Genomic DNA, 22,900 nt, shown 5'->3' on the forward strand with positions numbered 1-22,900 from the left:
GTCTTGAATATTGTAGCTTTGTAGTATAGTCTGAAGTCAGGGAGCCTGATTCCTCCAGCTCCTTTTTTCGTTCTCAAGATTGCTTTGGCTATTCGGGGTCTTTTGTGTTTCCATACAAATTGTGAAATTTTTTGTTCTATTTCTGTGAAAAATGCCAGTGGTAGTTTGATAGGGATTGCATTGAATCTATAGATTGCTTTGGGTAGTAGAGTCATTTTCACAATGTTGATTCTTCCAATCCAAGAATATGGTATATCTCTCCATCTATTTGTATCATCTTTAATTTCTTTCATCAGTGTCTTATAATTTTCTGCATACAGGTCTTTTGTCTCCTTAGGTAGGTTTATTCCTAGATATTTTATTCTTTTTGTTGCAATGGTAAATGGGAGTGTTTTCTTGATTTCCATTTCAGATTTTTCATCATTAGTATATAGGAATGCCAGAGATTTCTGTGCATTAATTTTGTATCCTGCTACTTTACCAAATTCATTGATTAGCTCTAGTAGTTTTCTGGTAGCATCTTTAGGATTCTCTATGTATAGTATCATGTCATCTGCAAACAGTGACCGCTTTACTTCTTCTTTTCCGATTTGGATACCTTTTATTTCCTTTTCTTCTCTGATTGCTGTGGCTAAAACTTCCAAAACTATGTTGAATAAGAGTGGTGAGAGTGGGCAACCTTGTTTTGTTCCTGATCTTAGTGGAAATGCTTTCAGTTTTACAGCATTGAGGATGATGTTGGCTGTGGGCTTGTCATATATGGCCTTTATTATGTTGAGGAAAGTTCCCTCTATGCCTACTTTATGCAGGGTTTTTATCATAAATGGGTGTTGAATTTTGTCAAAAGCTTTCTCTGCATCTATTGAGATGATCATATGGTTTTTCTCCTTCAATTTGTTAATATGATTTATCACATTGATAGATTTGCGTATATTGAAGAATCCTTGCATTCCTGTAATAAACCCCACTTGATCATGGTGTATGATCCGTTTAATGTGTTGTTGGATTCTGTTTGCTAGTATTTTGTTGAGGATTTTTGCATCTATGTTCATCAGTGATATTGGCCTGTAGTTTTCTTTCTTTGTGACATCCTTGTCTGGTTTTTGTATCAGGGTGATGGTGGCCTCGTAGAATGAGTTTGGCAGTGTTCCTCCCTCTGCTATATTTTGGAAGAGTTTGAGAAGGATAGGTGTTACCTCTTCTCTAAATGTTTGATAGAATTCGCCTGTGAAGCATTCTGGTCCTGGGCTTTTTTTTGTTGGAAGCCTTTTTAATCACAGTTTCAATTTCAGTGCTTGTGATTGGTCTGTTCATATTTTCTATTTCTTCCTGATTCAGTCTTGGCAGGTTGTGCCTTTTTAAGAATTTGTCCATTTCTTCCAGGTTGTCCATTTTATTGGCATAGAGTTGCTTGTAGTAATCTCTCATGATCTTTTGTATTTCTGCAGTGTCAGTTGTTACTTCTCCTTTTTTCATTTTTAATTCTATTGATTTGAGTCTTCTCCCTTTTTTTCTTGATGAGTCTGGCTATTGGTTTATCAATTTTGTTTATCTTCTCAAAGAACCAGCTTTTAGTATTATTGATCTTTGCTATTGTTTCCTTCATTTCTTTTTCATTTATTTCTGATCTGATTTTTATGATTTCTTTCCTTCTGCTAACTTTAGGGTTTTTTTGTTTTTCTTTCTCTAATTGCTTTAGGTGCAAGGTTAGGTTGTTTATTCGAGAGGTTTCCTGTTTCTTAAGGTAGGATAGTATTGCTATAAACTTCCCTCTTAGAACTGCTTTTACTGCATCCCATAGATTTTGGGTCATCATGTCTCTATTGTCATTTTTTTCTAGGTATTTTTGTATTTCCTCTTTGATTTCTTCAGTGATCACTTCGTTATTAAGAAGTGTATTGTTTAGCCTCCATGTGTTTGTATTTTTTACAGATCTTTCCTGTAATTGATATCTAGTCTCATAGCGTTGTGGTCAGAAAAGATACTTGATACAATTTCAATTTTCTTAAATTTACCAAGGCTTGATTTGTGACCCACGATATGATCTATCCTGGGTGAATGTTCCATGAGCACTTGAGAAAATTGTGTATTCTGTTGATTTTGGATGGAATGTCCTATAAGTATCAATTAAGTCTATCTTTTTTAATGTATCATTTAAAGCTTGTGTTTCCTTGTTTATTTTCATTTTGGATGATCTGTCCATTGGTGAAAGTGGGGTGTTAAAGTCCCCTACTATGAATGTGTTACTGTTGATTTCCCCTTTTATGGCTGTTAGTATTTGCCTTATGTATTGAGGTGCTCCTATGTTGGGTGCATAAATATTTACAATTGTTATATCTTCTTCTTGGATTGGTCCCTTGATCATTATGTAGTGTCCTTTGTCTCTTCTAATAGTCTTTATTTTAAAGTCTATTTTGTCTGATATGAGAATTTCTTCTCCAGCTTTCTTTTGGTTTCCATTTGCATGAAATATCTTTTTCCATCCCCTTACTTTCAGTCTGTATGTGTCTCTAGGTCTGAAGTGGGTCTCTTGTAGAGAGCATATATATGGGTCTTGTTTTTGTATCCATTCAGGCAATCTGTGTCTTTTGGTGGGAGCATTTAGTCCGTTTACATTTAAGTTAATTATCGATATGTATGTTCCTATTCCCATTTTCTTAATTGTTTTGTGTTCGTTATTGTAGGTTTTTTCCTTCTCTTGCGTTTCTTGCCTAGAGAAGTTCCTTTAGCATTTGTTGTAAAGCTGGTTTGGTGGTGCTGAACTCTCTCAGCTTTTGCTTTTCTGAAATGGTTTTAATTTCTCCATCAAATCTGAATGAGATCCTTGCTGGTAGAGTATTCTTGGTTGCAGCTTTTTCTCTTTCATCACTTTAAATATGTCCTGCCTGTTCCTTCTGGCTTGCAGAGTTTCTGCTGAAAGATCAGCTGTTAACCTTATGGGGATTCCCTTGTGCGTTATTTGTTGTTTTTCCCTTGATGCTTTTCATATGTTTTCTTTGTATTTAATTTTTGACAGTTTGATTAGTATGTGTCTTGGTGTATTTCTCCTTGGTTTTATCCTGTATGGGACTCTCTGTGCTTCCTGGGCTTGGTTAACTATTTCCTTTCCTATATTAGGGAAGTTTTCAACTATAATCTCTTTAAATATTTTCTCAGTTCCTTTCTTTTCTCTTCTTCTTCTGGAACCCCTATAATTTGAATGTTGGTGCGTTTAATGTTTTTCCAGAGGTCTCTGAGACTGTCCTCATTTCTTTTTATTCTTTTTTCTTTATTCTGCTCTGCAGTAGTTATTTCCACTATTTTATCTTCCAGGTCACTTATCCATTCTTCTATCTCAGTTATTCTGCTATTGATCCCATTTAGAGTATTTTTCATTTCATTTATTGTGTTGTTCATCATTGTTTGTTTCATCCTTAGTTCTTCTAGGTCCTTGTTAAATGTTTCTTGCATATTGTCTATTCTATTTCCAAAATTTTGGATCATCTTTACTATCATTATTCTAAATTATTTTTCAGGTAGACTGCCTACTTCCTCTTCATTTGTTAGGTCTGGTTTGTTTTTACCTTGCTCCTTCAACTGCTGTGTGTTTTTCTGTTTTCTCATTTTGCTTATCTTACTGTGTTTGGGGTCTCCTTTTTGCAGGCTGCAGGTTCGTAGTTCCTGTTGTTTTCGGTGTCTGTCCCCAGTGGCTGAAGTTGGTTCAGTGGGTTTTGTAGGCTTCCTGGTGGAGGGGACTAGTGCCTGTGTTCTGGTGGATGAGGCTGGATCTTGTCTTTCTAGTGGGCATGTCCACGTCTGGTGGTGTGTTTTGGGGTGTCTGTGGCTTTATTATGATTTTAGGCAGCCTCTCTGCTAATGGGTGGGGTTGTGTTCCTGTTTTGCTAGTTGTTTGGCATAGGTTGTCCAGCACTGTAGCTTGCTGGTAGTTGAGTGAAGCTGGGTGCTGGTGTTAAAATGGAGGTCTCTGGGAGATTTTTGCCGTTTGATTTTATGTGGAGCTGGGAAGTGTCTTGTTGACCAGTGTCCTGAAGTTGTCTCTCCTACCTCAGAGGCAGAGCCCTGACTCTTGGCTGGAGCACCAAGAGCCTTTCATCCACACGGCTCAGAATAAAAGGGAGAAAAAGTAGAGAGAATTAGTAGAAGTATGAAGAAAGAAGGAAAGAAAGAAAGGAGGGAAGGAAGGAAGGAAGAAAGAAAGAAAGAAAGAAGCAAAGAAGGAAAGAAGGAAAGAAGGAAAGAAAGATGGGAGGGAGGGAGGAAGGACGGAAGGAAGGAAAGAAGGAAAAAAACAGAAAGAAAGAGATACAGTAAAATAAAATAAAGTATAATAAAGCTATTGAATTAAAAAATACTTATTTAGGAAAAAAAGAAAAAGGGACGGATAGAACCTTAGGACAAATGTTGGAAGCAAAGCTATACAGACAAAATCTTACACAGAAGCATATACATACACCCTCACAGAAAGAGATAAAGGGAAAAAAATCATAAATCTTGCTCTCAGAGACCACCTCCTGAATTTGGGTTGATTCGTTGTCTAAAGGAGGGAAGGAAGGAAGGAAGGGAGGGAGGGAGGGAGGGAGGGAGGTAAAGTATAATAAAGTTATTAAAATTAATTATGAAGAAAAAAAATTAAAAAAAAAAACCCATGGACTGATAGAACCCTAGGACAAATGGTGGAAGCAAAACTATACAGACAAGATCTCACACAGAAGCATACACATACACATTCACAAAAAGAGGAAAAGGGGAAAAAATCATAGATCTTGCTCTCGAAGCCCACCTCCTCAATTTGGGATGACTTGTTGTCTATTCAGGTATTCCACAGATGCAGGGTACATCAAGTTGATTGTGGAGCTTTAATCCGTTGCTTCTGAGGCTTTTGGGAGATCTGAGGTCTTCCGCCAGCCTTCAGTAGGTGTTCTGTAGGAGTTGTTCCACGTGTAGATGTATTTCTGGTGTATCTGTGGGGAGGAAGGTGATCTCTGCGTCTTACTCTTCCGCCATCTTCAAGGTCCCCCCGTGAATGTGGTTTTTGTTCCACAGGCTGCAGGATTGTAGTTCATCTGGTTTCTTCTGTCTGACTTCTGGTGGATGAGGCTATCTAAGAGGCTTGTGCAAGTTTCCTGATGGGAGGCAAAGCTTCTTGTTAATAGACACCAAAGAGGCTTCTAGATGCAATAACTTCTTTTTTTTTTTTTTTTTTTTAGAACTTTATGAAAAAGAATGCAATGGAGAAGCAGTGGTATACTGGCAAGTCAAGTACCCTTTTCCCATGTCTAACAGAGATGTATCCTTTCCAAAAGCACACCAATACTCAGCTTTTGAAGTGTTTCTGTGTCCCATGGTCATCACCCAATGGTGGTATGTCCAGCAGGTGTGGAAAATATTGTCTTTGACTCTTTCAGAGAGTGCATCTGTAATTGTGGTCACGGGAGGGCAGCTCATACTTTCCTGAAAAGTTTTCTAGGAAATCCTTGTGCCAGAGAATTGGGGACCTGAAAACAACTTTTCATAAAGAGTATTCAATACACTCTCTCAATCTATAGGAGAGGAAGTAGGGACCCAGAGAGGCAATGTGAGAGGCCCACACTCAGGTGGTTAGCAGCAGACTGGGGGCTGGGACTCAGGCTCCACATTTCCAGCTCCCTCCACCTTCCCTCCTCCTCGAATATTGGATCTGGACACTGTGTGTATGTTTCTTCCCCTCAGTTTCCTTGATTACGATATGAAGCAGTTGAATGGATGGGAGGAGTCTTAGCTGACACTCCAAGGCTCTATGAGGCCCCCTTAGGGACAGCATGGGGGTTTTGATGGACATTTGCTGGGTGGGCAGATGGGGTAGAATATAGACGGGGACAGGTGAGATTTCCACTGCACTGTTCTCTTCAATCATAGCAGCTGAGTGTTTTACACACTGAATTTTCATAAATAATCCTTTTAACAAAGGGTCTGTGGAATTAAAAGAAAAACAAACTTGGAAACCACTGAACTGGATGATCACCGGAATCTTTTCTAGGTCTAACATTCTGTAAGTCTGTATGTTCCTAAGTAATTGTTCTTTAGAAAGAGAGGGGGCATGGGGGTGGTTTGTGGGTATTGTTTCTTTGTGTTTTGTGTGTATGTGTCCACCCTGGCCCAGCTAGATTACAGACTCCATAAGGGATTATTTCTGGCACAGTTCCCACAGACTGCTAAATACAGGTGGTAGGTATTTCAAGAAATTGTGGTTACTTAATCCCTTAGATTTTATGTGGTTTTCTCTCCTCCTTCCAGCAACTGTGCAGGGTAGGAGCCATCATCCCCATCAGTCAGGGAAGGAGACTGAGGCAAAGGCAAGTTCAGAGCCCTGCTCAGGTTCTCATCAGTTTCTCACCACTAGTGGGCGGCAGAGGCAGGCCTGGGCCCAGGTCCAGCTGTGACCAGAGAAGGTGATCTGGACCAGGGCAACACCACTTTCTGACCTCATGTGGATACTGCTGGGGGCTGTTCTCAGGAGTGGACACTTGGTGCTCCTTGAAGTTTGGTTTCATTGGCTTTCTAGTGCCACACAGTCCTGTAATGAGTTTCTTAGTCCTTGTATATACGCATATGTCTCTCCAACAAGGGCTATTCAATTTTTAGATTAGAAAACAGTGTAATGGAAAAGAACATTAGTTTTGGAGGGAAAGATCCCAGGTTAAGTGTGCGCTCATTTCCTGGTTTGCTCTGTGACCTTGGAAAATGCCCTTCACTTCTCTGGGCCTCAGTAAACTAGTGGTTCTCCACTCATAGACTGTGTGCCATGCTGGAACTTCCAACCCTTCAAAGAACTCTGTGAAATGGCAGTCAATATTTTTTTTTCCTCAGTGGAGTGTCAGGTGATGTCCATCACATGAGCTAAGCAAGGTGTGGGACCATATTTGCTGTGAGGAAAAAATAAAAGACTTCGGAGAGAGGAACTCCAGAGCTAAAGCAACTTCATTCCTTCCCTAAAACATTCAAGAGCTTTACTCATCAGTGCGTAGAGAGTGGGGGCAATAGACCATCCTGCAGGGTGCCTGGGGGAGGGGCAGCCCACCGTGGGTGCTGTAGAGCCTCCGAGCTGGCCTGGGGCTGTGGTCGCGGCTGTTGCAGTAAGTGTAACTGTGTTGTACTTATAGTGATTGTTTGGATTATTTTAGGCTTTAATTCCTTCTCCTGTGAAACCTAAAATTCTCCTATTGGAAAGTCTAATGAACACATTAAAGAGCTGAGCCCTCTGTAGCTATGAAAATCTCACCAGGTTTTGGAGCCTAATCGTGGTTCAAGTTCAGGTTCCATCACTTCAGCTGGGCTGTGGGATCTTCAGCAAGTTTCTTTACTTCTCTGAGCCTCAATTTGGTCATTTGTAAGATGGGGATACTTATGCTGAACTCACAGGGACTTTCTCAGGATCAAAACTGATGCTAACTGTAAAGCACAGGATGCACGTACGTGGTAAGGGCTCAATAAGTGGTGACTCTTGTTGTTTCTTAAAATCAAATCATCTTCCCTATAGTAGTGCCACAGACATAGTGGTTATTCTATAAGTGTTTATTGAGTTGAAATGGCTTCGTGATTCTTGGTGAACCAGAATCAGCAAGGGCATCTGCCTACTAAATATTCAGGTATTCATGTGTCTTCCTATTATCTCCAGGTGTAAGTAACCCTTCCTGACCATCCTCTGTGCATAGAGGTCAGTGATTAGGGCTTAGGGAGAGGACAAAGAGCAATGGCCCCATTGTTTACTGAGGGCTGCTTCTGCTCTAGTCTCTCTCTAGAGCCCCCACCAAGTCTGCCTGCAGGGCAGTGGTACCCTCTTTTCTTTCAGAGGGAAACCAATCTCAGAAAAGTTGAGTAACCAAACCAGGATCACACAGCTGATAAATGACCAATCCTCTGAAATCTCATTGCCTTCTTGGAGAAACGAGGAGTGGGTTCCCCACATAACTAAAAGCAGCAGGGAACCATTCACAGGTGGGTAATACACGCTCTCAAATAAGAACACCAGTTGGGAGGAGCTATGGTTTTGCAGGGTAGGTAGGCAGATAGGGTAGGAAGTGAAGTAACAGTGCAAGGGAGCAAATACCAAGTGGAGGAACAATTATCTCCCTCTGCTCTGGCTTGTGGGCTTTCCTTCTGCCCATCTGAGGTGCTGGCCTCGATGTTGTGCCTTGACTGGTGGTGTGGTACGTCTATGTGCGGCATCGGCGAGAGCTGGACCATGAAGGACAGAAGATCCACGTGATCCTGGCCCAGAGCACCTCCGTGCCACAGTTTCCAGAGAAGTCGGGCGTGATTCGGGTGAAGCAGTACAAGCAGAGCCTGGCGATCCAGAGCGATGGCAAGAGGGGGAGCAAAGGTAAAAAGAGGGCACGTGTTGGCGCACCAGCCAGGGCCACCGATGTAAGGCCACACTGGCTGCAAGGCACATAAAATGCAGGATGCTTATTCCCTGAGGTCAGAGACTTAGGCATGGGTGCAAAAGAACCAAGGGAGACTCAGTTCACCCCAGAAGCTTGGCTGCAATGCAGCGTGGATGTTTAAATCTGATCAATTCATTCTTTATTGACTCTTGCATCATCCAGATGAAATCAGAACATCCAAGGGAATCAAAATGTTTAGAAACTCAGTTCAGGCTGGTCCTGTCCATGCACATGCTGGCCAAGGCGGGGCAGGAGGGCTGGTGGGACCATCTCTGAGGAGGCAGCTCCTGCTTAGCAAAAACCCAGGGACTCAGAACCTGCCTGCCTTGAATTCCAGCCTCTGGAGAGAGGCTGGGGGGGTCCATGCGGCCACCTGCTGGACTGGAATCAGTGTGGCCTTGAGGCTGCAGCAAAATCTGACCTTAGTTGTGACGTGTGTTAGATCTGCCACCTTGGGCATGTCACCCCACTCTTCTGAGTCTCCATTTTATCATTTATAAACTGGGGTTCAATTTTATCAGCTCCTTAGGATTGAGATGACTAGTGAGAGAAATAATAAAATGAGAGACTATATCCAAGTCAAGCACTTGCCAGGAGTTTAATAAACATCAGCAGAATGTGCCTTGGCTGTTTTCCAAAATGTTTATATGTAAGTCTCCCGTGAGGCAAGGCAGAGGGGCGAGTCCACTTGAATTCCGTGTTACCTCCTTCCTTACTTTCTGGACCTGGATATGAAGGTGGAATGTTTGCAAGGTTTGTTATTGTATCTTTCTAACGTGTTTCTTCCTTTTGAATTGTCCTTTCTTTCCCTCCCTAGTTTTCATGTATTACTTCGATAACCCAGGTGGCCAAATTCCGTCCTGGCTCATTAACTGGGCTGCCAAGGTGAGATCCCAGGAGGTAGGAGGGGAAGTGTGTGTGACAAATGTTGGGGCTGTCAGGCTGAAGAGATGTGCTGTCTCAGGCCTCATGATGCTCTTTTATGAGACAGCTCTGTTGAGTGTCTATGGTTAGGACTGGGGTTACCAATGCCCAGCACAGAGGCTGGGACAAAAGTCAAATAATCTTTACCTGGAATGTCAGCCCTCCCTGCTTTGCTCTGAGACCCCGCACCAGGATCACAATAGATCACAGTAGGGACAGTGGTGCCTGTGGATCCTCTGTCTGCTTATGGAGGAGTTAGACAGGCCAACCTGGCCCAGGAGACACCAGCCATGTCCAAGCCTGGGGAAGCCTTCAGTTTTTTTTATGGTTATTTTGTTTTTCTGTAAGGAGAGGGAACCACAGTGGTACCCAGATCACTAGAAACTGCCTAGGACCTGGAATCATGCCGACCATTCCGTCTGCTTTATAAGGCCCTACTTACTGGCTGGAAGGCTCACCAGTTCCCTGGGAGAGTGAAAAAGCACATAGGTTTTGAGTCAAACACATGATATTTTGAATCCTGGCCTTGTTTCTGACTGTGTAATCTAGGGAAGCCATCAATTTCTTCCCTCTTAAAAATAGAGATGGATATTCCCACCCTGTGGAGAAGGAGTATATAGAACAATGTTTGGAGAAAGTCTTGAACAATGTTCAACACTAACTAAAGAATGGCATATCCTGTCTCTTGCCCCCAATCCTTACCATTTTCTAATTCTGTAAAGCAAGTCCTTTCTCTCACTTCTTTGGAAGAATCCCACAGCCTAACCCAATCTCATTTTTGGGTTTTCTTTTTCTTTTGAAAAAATGGTGTCTTAGAAATATCTTAGCTTTTTATTAGCAAAAGTTAAAATATACAACAAGGTCTTACAACAGTGGCCCCTGCGGTTCAGCCTTACCTGTGCCCTGCATCTTACCTTTTGTCATCAGCGGTTGGAACGCTCTGTGGAAATCTGTTCGTGGGCCCTATTGTCATATTTATTACTCCCAAAGCCATCTTCCTTTACCTTTGCCACATCCCAAAGAATTAGGAATAATCCCTGTGAGGACATAGAAGTGACAGTCTCCTTTCCTTTGCAGAAAGGAGTTCCTAACTTCTTGAAAGACACGACGAAAGCCTGTCAGAACTATCACAAGAAAACCTAAGGGAGGGAATTGGGAGCCTTGTGTCCATGGAATGATGTCTCCGGAAGTGCCACAACCGCCAGCGCTCAGCCTGCCTGTCACGTTTTTGTCCTCAGAGGCCTGCACGCTCTCCAGCAGGTTGTCCCCAAGTGTGTTTGCCTGACGCCCGGCTTCCTTTCCCACTCTTCCTTTCCCAGGAGCTGCTGCCTTCTTCCACTGTGGAATGTGGGTCAGATTAGGGAAACTTTTGCTTGTTTATTTTTAAAAAGGGGAGTCCTCAGTAAGGAACACAGTCAATCCATTGTGCCACTCTAGGGAGATCTTGGGTGGAGGACTGACAACACCATCTAAGAGTGACTGATCCTGGCAAGCTGGCTCCTTCCCACATGTGATTTCTTGCAACCCAGTGGGGTGATTTCCTGCTGAAGTTGCATTTTCTTCAGAACTGACGCTCAGTGCACCAAGACTGGAAGATTCATGTCTATTTGCCTTATGCTTTGCTGCCTTGATTTGAGACGATAATCCACTAAGCCTCTCCCCATTCCTGCTTGTGGAGGATCATGAGCTGTTTTGATTTTAAACCATTTTGAAAAACGTTGCAGGCCTGACTAAGTGTATAGTGTGATAACAGTTTTTTCTCATCACCCATGTCTGGGTTTCTCTCTTTCCCATATGCCCCTGGGGAAGGCTGTCCGTACCTCACTAGCTCTGCACTTTACTGGACACTGAGGCATCAAGACTGCTCTGGCAGTTACCAGAAGCCAACCTACTTTGCACACAGCATTGAGATAAAGTGTCTTTTTATGCAATTTCCCTTCTAGAATGTTCGGAGATGTTGAAAGGATAAGAGTTCACAGCCAGGGAAATATTAATTAGTGGTGTGGTTGACTCTACACCTTTTTCTCAGGAATTCTACCTAAGTTATCCACCTCTCCCACCACCAGAAGACTTTCCGTTTCCTACTTTTCTCTTGAATTTTGGAGGGAAAGATACTCTGTGGACAAAGGCACAGCCTTATAATCTCAGGGAAAAATTTTAACCACTGTATGTGATGGTACCAAACATTGATTAAGGGGCATAAAAATTCGGGATGCAAGGCCAGAAGCAGGGTATTTATTAAAATGGGATACTCCAGACTCTGTAATTTCTCTCTGGAAAGGGAAGTGCATTGAATACCAAATAAATACAGAGTGACTTATACTTGTCCTGTCTGCAGTCTCCTTCCTGCCTTGTTCCTTCCGTGAGAATAAGTCTGTTAGGTCTCTGGTTTGCAAGTCACATCCAACCTAACTCATGGACTTGAAGGAATTTTAGGCTCACTTACATGCAAGGCCAGGTGTAGAGTGGTCTCAAGTAGGGGTTGATACGGGTGCTCAAACTGGCATTAGGAATCAGCTCTGTTCTTCTTTAAGGTTTCTTTGATTTGGGGCCGTATTTGGTGGCAGGATTGCTGCTAATAGCAAATAGTAGGCCTGCATCTTCTCAGGTTCCTGCTGAGTCAAAAAAAGACAGCATTTCTTTCCAGTAGATCCTGAACCATCCCATGATTTCCTCTAAACCATGTGTCAATCGCTGCCCCAGTCACCGTGGTCATATGGATAGAATTATGCAAATTAGCAATTCGTAACTGTGTCATTAAAATATCACTATTAGTAATGTAGCTGGAATTTAATTTTTGGTAAGGTAAATCTAAATGTCTCATGTAATAGAGGTCAAGTTGACATTTTATGTATAAAGTAATTGAAAGACAAACACTAGGATTATAGTCTTTGAGCAGAGAACCTGCATGAAATGGTGTCAGGCAAACTGTATCTTTTACAGTGTTTGATAATCTGGTAAGAACACTGAGTATACTAAGAATACTGAGTTTCTAGGTAAGGCAGTTTAAGAAAAGTCACTAAGCTTGCTATAATTAGTAGGGTTAAGACCCTTTGGCATTCATGCTTGCTTATTCAGAGAAGACAGTCCTATACAGCATTGATATAGGTTACGTGGGAAACTGAGAACCCCTGAGCCAATATTAAATGCAAGGGGCCCAAAATATGTAGAACTGGTGCTCTGGAAGCTGCACTGGATTCTTCAAGGTCTGTCTCTGTGCAGGGGCTGAAAGTATCATTTGGAATTTGAAAGTTATAAGTGTATTGTCATTCCTCTAGCTCTTTGTTTCACTTATTTTCTCATGTCTGTCTCTCTGAATAGACAATAAGATCTTTTTGGATAGAAACCCTTCTTTCACTTTGATTTCTGGCCCTCAAATGATAACTAAATGAGTGAATTCAATGATTTGGGGAAGACTGACCAAGTGACACACAAGGCAAAGAAGGCAGAGAAGGCAAAGAAGGCAAAACTTATCCAGATATAGAAGATATAGAAGACCAAGAAGGCAAAACTTATCCAGGTATAGAAGTTTAATTTGATTACATTAAATATGACTTTAACATTTAATAATTTAGTTCTAGCCAAATTGTTTCCCCAAGTCATCATTTGAGGGGTTCCTGATTCCTGAGGATCTCATTGTTTTCTCCTTGAAAGCACTCAGATCCTTTGTTTGTTAAGGGGTGGCTTTGCTGGTGTGGCTATGGGTTATACCTTAATGTTATGGAAATGGCACAGTCTGGACTGAGTCCAGCTGAGATTAGTCAGGATTTCAGGATTCTCATGACGAAAGTAACACTACTGTTAGTGCTAAATTTTTTTCCACAGGCAAATTATTCACGCTGCATAACAGTTCAGAGTTAATGACCACCTTGGAACTGAGGGATTCCAGCAGAGGGTCACGTCCTTGAAAATGTTCCTATTTCACAGGGAGGGTCCTGGCCTGGCTCCCTGGCTGAGATTCCTCACCCAGAATCCCCACCTCTACTGCCTGCCCTTCAATTGTCCTGCTTCCCAGCTGGGTTTGAAAGAGAGAGAAAGCAGGCAGAACCCATTTGGTTCTCATGTTTCTGGTAGCACCACCCAGTCGGCTCAGAGAATTATCTTTAAAAGTTTTAAGATGTGTGTTCACTTCACAGATATTTCTTAATGGTCTGGTGTCCATCTGGCAAGGGGACAGGCATGGCAGATCCTGGGATGAGTGAGATAGACTTGGTGTTCGCTCTCATGGAGCTTATCCAGTGAAGAAGACACAATGGACAAGCTGTTGAAAGGTGATGAGTTGTGAGAAAGGGCAAGTAGAGGGGGCTAGAATCTAAACCTGGGGGCACTAACCAACTTTGAGGGGTCAGGGGAGTGCATGTTGGAGTTGACTGGATGAAGGCTGGAGAAGAAAACTATTCCACATGGAAGGAACCATTTCTATAAAGTCCCTCAAGCAGAAAAGCCAGTCATGTTGGAGGAACTACCAGAGGCCAGTAGGTCTGAGCAATGAAAGTGGAAGAAGGCCTCTTACATGTGGCTGAAGAAGGAGGCCATCAGGTCATGGGAGATCCTGAGAGGTATGGCAAGGATTTTGGACTTTATACCCAGAGCAGCAGTAAACTGTGAAGGATTTTAGGCTGAGCAGTGACCAGATAAGACATACTCATTCCTAATAACTGCTTATTCTCCCATGGTTCTTCACCATCTCCAGTATCCCTCCAGCACCATCATGGGGGTGCTCTCCAAGGTGCTGTATGCCTCGTGGCTCTGAATCATCCCCACTGTCAGGCTGCACACTGAGTAGCCCACACCCAAACCTAGTTTCTAAGGTTGAGCATCAGCCTCTGAAGTTTAAGGGGAATAAAAGAGGTGCAGGGAACACCCATGGACACAGCCCCCTTCTTTCCTTGCCCACACTGTTGTCAACATGCCCTCCTGTGTGACTGCACCATGCAGCCCATCAGAACAGAGCCACTACAGGAGCCAGAAATGTCAGAGAAAAAGAAAAGGCATACAAAATGTAAGCAGGTCTGCCTTCCCCAAAGTTTATTTTACTATACTGCTTCCCAACTAAAAGGAAGAATATATTTTTTTTTCTTGAGAATATAGAAACACTTTATTTGTTCAGGTTCTCAGAGTTTAGAACCAGCATAATGAAAGGACTTCAGAAAAATTATATTGCTAATCTATTTATATGTATTTTTGTGTGTGTCTGCTTGGACACATATAATATGTGCTCCATTTCATACGGTATGATAATGGAACAACAACTAGGCAGCATGTTATGTGAGTGGCTTTGCAGGTTCTCTACATGATGTGCCAGGCTCACTGCTAGGCAGTGGAGTTCATAAAGGTGAACAAATTCTTCTCTCAGGTACTTAGCAGACTACAGAGGACATGGAATATGTGCACAGTTTATGAAAATGAGATCTCCACCTTATGTAAGGAAAATATGTAATATTTTCAGAGTCTATGGCTAACTGCTCTTAAAAACAGGACAACAGGCCCCAAATGGAGTCACTAATGCTAAGCCCCACGTCCCAAACCAAGACTTAATTACAGTTTTGGCTCTCCCGGAAATGGAATCTCAAACCAGGCTATCAGGAATTGCCTGATCAGCACTAGTTAATCTGCCTGATAGACCCCTGTCCTCCCCTAAACGAAAGTAATGTTGCAATAACCAACCTTCTTTTTACCTAATATAACTTCCTTGTTTCTGCTTCCTTCTGCCTACAAAATTCTCTCATTTTGTACATTCCCTTCGAGCTCCTTTCTGTCTCCTAGGAGGGATGCTGTCCAATCGAATTGATTTTTGCTTAAAGAAGCTCTTAAAAATTTCAATATGCCTCAGTTTATCTTTTAACAGCTCTGGTGTGAGAAGAGGGAACTTAAGGAGACCCCCCAAAAGCCCCAAGAAGCAAAAGCAACCAGACTTGGTTACCTGCTGAGCCCTTGAACTCTGCTTTCCTGGTGCCTCTGGAGGTGGTGAGTAAGTCTCTCTCAGATGGTAGCTCTGCAGCTTTTCCTTGAGTTTCCAGATTTTATTAGAGCATTTTTTTTTCTTGACTGAGTCCAGAAACTCACCAAAATCAGATTGGGTCTGACTTAGAAACCAGACTTGGTCTGCAATTTGACTGGGTCCAGCTTAGAAACCGGACTGAGTCTAGAGTCGGACTGGGTCTGACGTAAGTTGTTCTGAGTCCGCTTGAGACCACAGGTGAATAAAATATTGTTTTAGGGCTGGACAAATAGGCTCACCTTACCAAAGATAATCTTGAATCACAGTGGCCACAGTGGAGAACTTTTAACCTAGATAATCTTATCATCTTTATCATAGAAAAAAAGGGGTCTCAGCCAGATATTCATCATAAAGCATAGAGGGAAAATGATTTTTCCTCCTCTAAAATTTTTGGTGACCAGGATGGGACCAGCTGGGACACCCTACTCACTGCAGACAGGATCCTAGGAGAACTGGCAGAAGCCATCAAAGGTAAGAATTCTTACCAAAGTCAGCTCTGTCATCTCTGTCTCCATCTGTGGTGCCTGATTAACAGAGGAAGGTAAAATTCCACTTTCTCCCTTCCTTCCCAAATTCAGATTGGAAGGCAGAAAACATTTATAAGAATTAGATCTTTAAATTGCGAATTTGCTTTTGAGTACACATTGGTTGTAGATCCCTTCTTTCCCAAGGACAGCCATTGCCTTCTTGTTTGTCTACCTTTTGTCCTGAGAACTTGGCTTGGCAACAGCCAAGTTGGGGTCGCCAAAAATTTTGGCTGGGAAGAAATGTGGGTTGCACTGCATGTGCGGCCAGGGTCCTACCCCTGTTGTCTGCTTTCATGGGAATTGTCTGAGGCTTGCTTTCTTTTGGTTATCTTTGGGAGTGTCTCTGGATCTTGGGAGGATAATATTTTTTGCACTCTTTGGGAATGCCTCTTGTCCTCATGGGGTTGTTCAGTACTGCTAGGAATATGTACTGTTTGTCCAGATGAAACCTGATAAGATATTCAAGGGGAATTTTTTCTTTTTTTTTTTTTTAGTAGCTCTATGGTAGGAAATTGGCCAAATTGGAAGTTGACATTCAGAGCCTGATGGGACCTTTTTTTAGGCTTTCTCCTCTAAGCTAAAATGAAACTATGTAGCCAGAGGGAAAGAAATATTCTGAAGGCTTTGTGGAAGGATTTACTAAAACACTCCACAGACACACAGCTCTAAATCTAGAACGTAGGATCTTTTGATTTCCATCTTAGTTGAAGATCTTCTCCCTGATGTAAAGAAGGAAATTGAGGATAGTATAGTTGGATGGGTGGGACGGCCTCTGTATCATTCAGGTTGCTACCCAATTCTTTGAGGAATTAAAGACAACTGTACTTGTCTTACAAATCAAGTCTTTGTAAGAACAAAAGTGAAGATATAGAAATAATTCAAAGCCCTCTTTTCCTTTCTACCAATGCCCAGATGTACCCTTTTGATCTCAGACGGTTTGCAGATACTGTAAACCTTCTGGACTTAAGGAACAAAAGTCTTTGGTGCAGCTTCCATTCTTTCTTTGTGCCTTTGAGATATAAATATTCTACATAGTCTTCTCTAGGAAGCAAGGGAATTCTTATCAGAAGGAGAAAAAAAAAAGAGAAAAGACTATTTTTAAAATTAGAACTATGAAAAATCTTAAAAGTCTCTTTTACAAATATTAGTAAAAAGCTATCTGAGCAGAGAGAAGAAAAAAAGAGAAAAGACTATTTTTAAAATTAGAACTATGAAAAATCTTAAAAGTCTCTTTTACAAATATTAGTAAAAAGCTATCTGAGCAGGTAGACTTAATTTATTCCATCTGCCAGAAACACAATGGACCCAACTGTTCTTTTATAAACTAGTGAGTTTCATATTATCATATCTGTTTCATGGCTAAAATTTTTAAATGAAAGCTAGAAGATCTCTGTTTGCCTCTTTATGTTTTTGTGTATCTGTATATGTTTGCTATAGATAGTAATTTTTTTGTACCTCTGAATGGTATTTCCAAAATTATTTTTTAAAGGCTCTAGTTAATTGGCTTAAAGATGAACAAGCATTATATAAATCAAGTATACTGTCAGAAATATAGACTAATCCATAAGTTTTTCCACATTCAAGAGATCTAGGATAATATTTGGTATACTAATACTTTTAGTATAAACAGGTTTAATAGAAGTCAAATAAGATCTTATTATATCTGTTGCAAATATTTCAGCAAGAAAAATAACTCAGTATGATGACATTTTTATGTTTCTATAAGTAAAGTGTGAATGAGATAAGAGCTTTTGGGTGAACTCCTTAGGAATAATTATATTTTAGGAATATCTCCTTAAAAATAATCTCTCCAACCATAAGGACCTACTATATAGCACAGGGAACTATACTGAATACCTTGTAATAACCTATAATGGAAGAGAAGGTAAAAAAAGAACATATATATATATAAAATATGTATATATATATGTGTGTGTATATTTTATATATATACATATACATATCTGTACGTATTATATATAGACATATATAACTGAATCACTTTGCTGTACACCTGAAACTAGCACATTATAAATCAACTACATTTCAATAAAAAAGTTAAAAAATCTCTGCAGATTCTGGTAACTTGAAGTTTAGATTTGTGCTAAATTAAGTTAAAAGATGAAAGTTTATTGAATAGTTAGGTCATTCCCAAATAAAACAAGATACTGAAACATTAATTACTGAATATTGGCTTCCTTTTACAAAGAAACTAAAGGGATTTAGGACTATCAATAAATATGTTTGGTTCCACACTGAGATATTTTCTATAAGAAAGCACGTTTTTAGAAATTATTACTGTTATTTATGTTTGCCAATCTACAGAATGCTAATGTAAAAGTTCATAATTGCTTACTTCTTAGTTTTCACTAGAAATTAAGGTTTTTAAGAGTTGAGTATTTGAATTTAAACATGTAATTAAAGCTACTCGAAATAATACGGGAAAAATTTCAGTATACAGTAGCAAAGTAGGATGTGTGTTTTCAGTAAAAGAAGGTATGAGGAATGGAATTGCATTTTGTTAAGGGAAAAGAAAGTAATTTTGTCTTAGAGATAGTTGTTTCTGGATGGAAAAAAAGAACAAACTAATATGAATACTAATATGGATACAAAAAGTTATGGAAAGTTTATGGAAAAGGAACCCTGAGAAAAGAGTTTTGTGCCTGGTCAGGATTGGCTAAGTTTAGAATAAATTTAACTGAGTAAATTTTAAAAAGTAAGCTGGTGCAAAACCAGAATTTGTTTTTTTTTCTCTTTTAAGAGGTCAGTTTTCGTAACATATTGATCTGCTTTTGATAACAGATTGTAAAGTTTATTTTACCTTTAATGAGTAATCTGTTATAACTTTCTGTTTTTGCCTTTGAAATCTTTTGTTATCACTTTGGTTAAGTGAATAACTATTGATTCACAGTGCCCTATGATCCTATTTGACCACGTGTTTTGAAACTTTTTGATATTTTTGATAACAAATTTCCCAAATCAAATTTTAATGTAGTTGCTTTGACCTCTAGCCAACTTTGGGATGCTTCAAAGGACCCTTGAAACATCCCAAAGAGAGCTATAAACTAATTAGGTTTATTTGGTATGTTAAATTACATGGGAAGCATTGTCAAATGAGTAATAAATCTTCTTAGGTTATACTGTATGAGTCAATGTTGTTAATTTATTAATAATTAATATTCTAGAAATTATATGGAATTTCTAAAAATCGGGTATGTCCTTGTAAAATGTTATCAGTCATAATTTTAGTCATTATTTTAAAATATTGTATGTCGCAGCGGTAATCAAGTTTCTTGGTCAATTGCATTGTAAGCAGGTCTTTTTTTTTTTCTTTTTGGTTGCACCAGGTCTTAGTTGTGACAGGCAGGCTCCTTTAGTTGCAGCTCAAGGGCTCCTTTAGTTGCGGCTTGCTGGCTCCTTAGTTGTGGCACATGGGCTCCTTATACGTGGCATGTGAAGCCTTAGGTGCGGCATGCATGTGGGATCTAGTTCCCTGGCCAGGGATTGAACCCAGGCCCCCTGCATTGGGAGCACAGAGTCTTAACCACTGCGCCAACAGGGAAGTCTCTATAAGCAGGTCTTTAACCATGCCTTCTGTGGTCTTTCATCATTCATAGACAGTTATTGTTTTACTCTGATGTTTTGCAAAAATGCTTCCTCTTCGAGAAGCTCCTTAGCAAGGACATTTTGACAAGCACAGGTTTCTGAAAACTTTTAGATCATACTGCTGAACTGGGTAAGAAATTAAGAATTCTAATGGTAAACCTGATGGCGTCATAAAACTGTTAATGAAAAGGATTAGTTATATAGGACTGTGTGAACTGGTGAATATGTTTATAATTTTTATGGTTTCTGTCTAAAATATTACTAGCTTTTAATCTGTGTTTTCCAGATATAAGGAAACCCTTCCCTTCAAGCTAATTATGAGTTACAGCAACTTGGTAAATTATATGTTTGTAAGCAGAATTGAAACATTTATCTTTTCTCTTTACTTGATTCCTCCAGAGACTGGAAACTCTTCAGTTGCCAGCAACTTAAAAAATCAGGTAAATTAGGAAAGCCATCTCCTAGCAGGTGCAGAAATCTCAAAGTATTTTGGGGACCTTGAAAAGGGAGGAATTCACCCAAATATGTAGATAACTCAGGTGAAATCATTGACAAGCCTTTGCCATGGCTTTCCTGGCCTTGACAGGCCTTTTAAAAATTCAATCCGAGGTGCCAAATAATAGGTTCCAGCAAAGCCAATTTCAGATGAGCCTGTATGAGTAACTACACTTCTGTAAATCATCAAGCCAAGATTTTTGAAGCCAGAATTATTTAGCAAACAAATTAGTCTTAATTTGGCTATATTTGGTAGAAATGAGGGTAATTTTAGAGAGAAAAAGATCATGTTTCTATGGAGAGTAAATTCAAGTTTTGTTAATTGAGGTCTATATTTACTAAGAGCCACTTCCCAAATATCTCCTTTTTATTATATTCTTGTAAATTTTAGCTGAATCATTAAAAGGACACTCTAGTTTGTTACTGAAGTTTTTCTCATTAATCCATCTTTGGATGAAGATCATATGCCCCATGACCTGCAACCAGGGGATTATGCATACTGGAGAAGACGTCATTTAAAGACTGTCTCCAACCTAGATGGTAGGACCCTTATCAGGTCCTCTTCACTAGCTCATGCACAGTGAACCTGAAGGGAATTGACTCTTGGATTAATATTTCCACTTAAAAAGGGCCCCTGAAATGGACTGGCCTATACAGAGCACTGCTGACCTCAAAATCACCTTAAAACAATGCTCAAACAGAGGAGAAACTACCAGACCACGATGGTAAGAAGAAGACATCTAAAGTAGACAGCTGATCCAAGATGCCAAACCCGGCCTGTATACCAGTTACTTTGATAATTGCTTACACTTGCTTATGAACTAAACGTATTTCACAATCTTAAGCAGAGTTAAAATTAATTGAATTGTTGAGTTTATGGTCAATTATCTATATCCAGTACTTCTGGTTACCTTGGTGGATTTCTCCACTCCAAGGCTCTAATTGGATGGCCCTTAGGAAATTATTCTAGAAGAAAGAAGTTATAGTTCTGTTTGGGCCACTATTGATATTACTGGATGGGACTCCCTCACTTGGCCAATCAATCATAGTTGCTCTGACCATTGCCATAAATATAAAAGACCCCCCTTATGTTGGGAACAATTCAACCATACTAAGGGTAGCCAGGCTAAATAATACAAGGAAATGTGTCTGGGTGCCTTATGAACAATGCCAGTATATCATTTCCTTTAAAGGTAAGGATTGGTACAGAACAGATTAAGTCAGATGACCTAGGGGTATACTGTGTGGAACCTAATGGAAGTTCTTGGCTTAAATTCTTACTTATAACCTTACAAATACTACTAGCTATATTACTTGTATTCTACCTATTTTATAAGATTGTTGTTTCTTTCCTTACCAAATATGTGACTGAGCCTCTGATAAAATAATAAGAAGGTGACTTAAGGCTGTTGACCAGATATATAGTTCTATACAAGATCAATGATGGTAATAGTGTAACTTTAGATATGGAAAGAAGCATCAAGAGGGAATGATTTCCTGGACCATAACAGACTAGTAAATCAGTGGTCCAGAGACTTTTGGCTATAGTTAATAGGGCCTAGTCCAGTAATAGCACACTGAGTGGCCTATCAGTGAGATCTTTGCCTGGGACAAAATGATGATGAAATGCCTCCCAAACCATGGTCGAATTTATGACCATGAGAGGGCACTGCCAACTAAAAATGGTCACTTGCCATCTGTCACTACAAGTATGATATCACTAGCCAATGCAGTCACTGACTTTTGACACACCCTGAAAAGAGTTCATGGTGGAGATCAGGAATGAGGTACTCCGTGCTCTGGAAGGATCTGGCAGAACAGGTCTTCAGATAGTTAGATATTTTCAGGAGAAGATTTCATGAACCTGATTTCTTGCTTCTTCCTATATCTAGAAAGTATCTAGAAAATCACTAAAATCATTAACGGAGACATCTGCTCCTCATGACTAGCAGCAACCTTCTTGTGACCGGCAGCAACCCTCTGCCAGAAATGTGTACTTGATTGCATGTATCCCTCTTCACTAAAATCACGTATATACTGACCTCCCTCCACCTCTTTAGAGCAGTTCCTCAGAGATATCTGAGAGGCTTCTCCTGGGCTATAGTCCTCATTTTGCCCCAAAGAAAACTTAACTCACAACTCTCACATTGTGCATTGTTTTTCAGTCGACACCTTCAAACTAAAAATTTAAAATAAAATGTCTTCATTTTTGACAAGCAGCTCTACCACCAGTCTCTGATATCCTGTCATTCAATGCAGCCATTGCATCTAAGGTCTCACGAGGGTTGGGTCAAAGACAACTCCAAGGTTTTCTGCATTCCTACGATTCTCCTTTCAATGGAGGATCATTTTGGAAAACACATGTAAAGGAGTGTGACTTTGTGTAAGCCATGGTGTGCTGCATTGTGCTCTAGCACTAAAAGAAAAACAAGATTCACAGTAAAGGTTTGTGCCCGCTTATCAAAAAAAGAAAAGCTAGTTTTAGTTTAGTCAGTTTAATTAAAACAGGCATATCTTTAGAGTTTTCAACATTAAATACTTTTATCCTGTGTTTGCTAAAAGTCAAATAAGTTCATGTTACTCCTATTACAGAATTTTTTTTATTACAGTCAGCAAGAAAGATAACAAGCTGATGGTTAGCTGTTTAATAGCTCTTGAAATTTTCATGAGTGATCTAAACATAGTTGTTATGAAGAAGGAAATTACATAGATGTAAATAAGATAAAAGTATATAAATAAAGTTTTCAACAACAGTTATGTTCAGTGCTATGTCTACTTAAAAATAGTTTCCAGGGCTTCCCTGGTGGCGCAGTGGTTGAGAGTCCACCTGCCGATGCAGGGGACACGGGTTCGTGCCCCGGTCCGGGAAGATCCCACATGCCGCAGAGTGGCTGGGCCCGTGAGCCATGGCCACTGAGCCTGCG

The 22,900-nt window shown here is 40.3% G+C and overlaps 1 protein-coding gene and 1 long non-coding RNA gene across 4 annotated transcripts in view; both read left to right on the forward strand.

Moving 5' to 3' along the window:
* Window positions 1-11,669, forward strand: part of PCTP (phosphatidylcholine transfer protein) — a 37,533-nt gene extending 25,864 nt beyond the window's left edge. The window contains exons 3-6 of the mRNA XM_027087119.1: window positions 5,208-5,287; window positions 8,188-8,359; window positions 9,241-9,308; window positions 10,425-11,669. Coding sequence (XP_026942920.1) covers window positions 5,208-5,287; window positions 8,188-8,359; window positions 9,241-9,308; window positions 10,425-10,490 — 386 coding nt within the window. The 3' untranslated portion in view covers window positions 10,491-11,669. The remainder of the gene's footprint in view (window positions 1-5,207; window positions 5,288-8,187; window positions 8,360-9,240; window positions 9,309-10,424) is intronic.
* Window positions 11,670-12,849: 1,180 nt separating this feature from the next.
* Window positions 12,850-22,195, forward strand: LOC113609675 (uncharacterized). Of its 3 annotated transcripts, XR_003428756.1 has the most exons (4): window positions 12,850-15,314; window positions 15,750-15,819; window positions 19,881-19,921; window positions 20,368-22,195. It is a non-coding gene; the product is annotated as an uncharacterized LOC113609675 (long non-coding RNA). The 3 variants fall into 3 exon arrangements; XR_003428757.1 differs by having other exon boundaries at window positions 15,667-15,819; window positions 19,881-22,195; XR_003428755.1 differs by having other exon boundaries at window positions 19,881-22,195.
* Window positions 22,196-22,900: the final 705 nt, after the last annotated feature.

Source organism: Aethalodelphis obliquidens, unplaced genomic scaffold (assembly GCF_003676395.1).
Source record: "Aethalodelphis obliquidens isolate GAN/ISIS:26980383/991018 unplaced genomic scaffold, ASM367639v1 scaffold58, whole genome shotgun sequence".
In the NCBI taxonomy this organism is placed as follows: domain Eukaryota; kingdom Metazoa; phylum Chordata; class Mammalia; order Artiodactyla; family Delphinidae; genus Aethalodelphis; species Aethalodelphis obliquidens.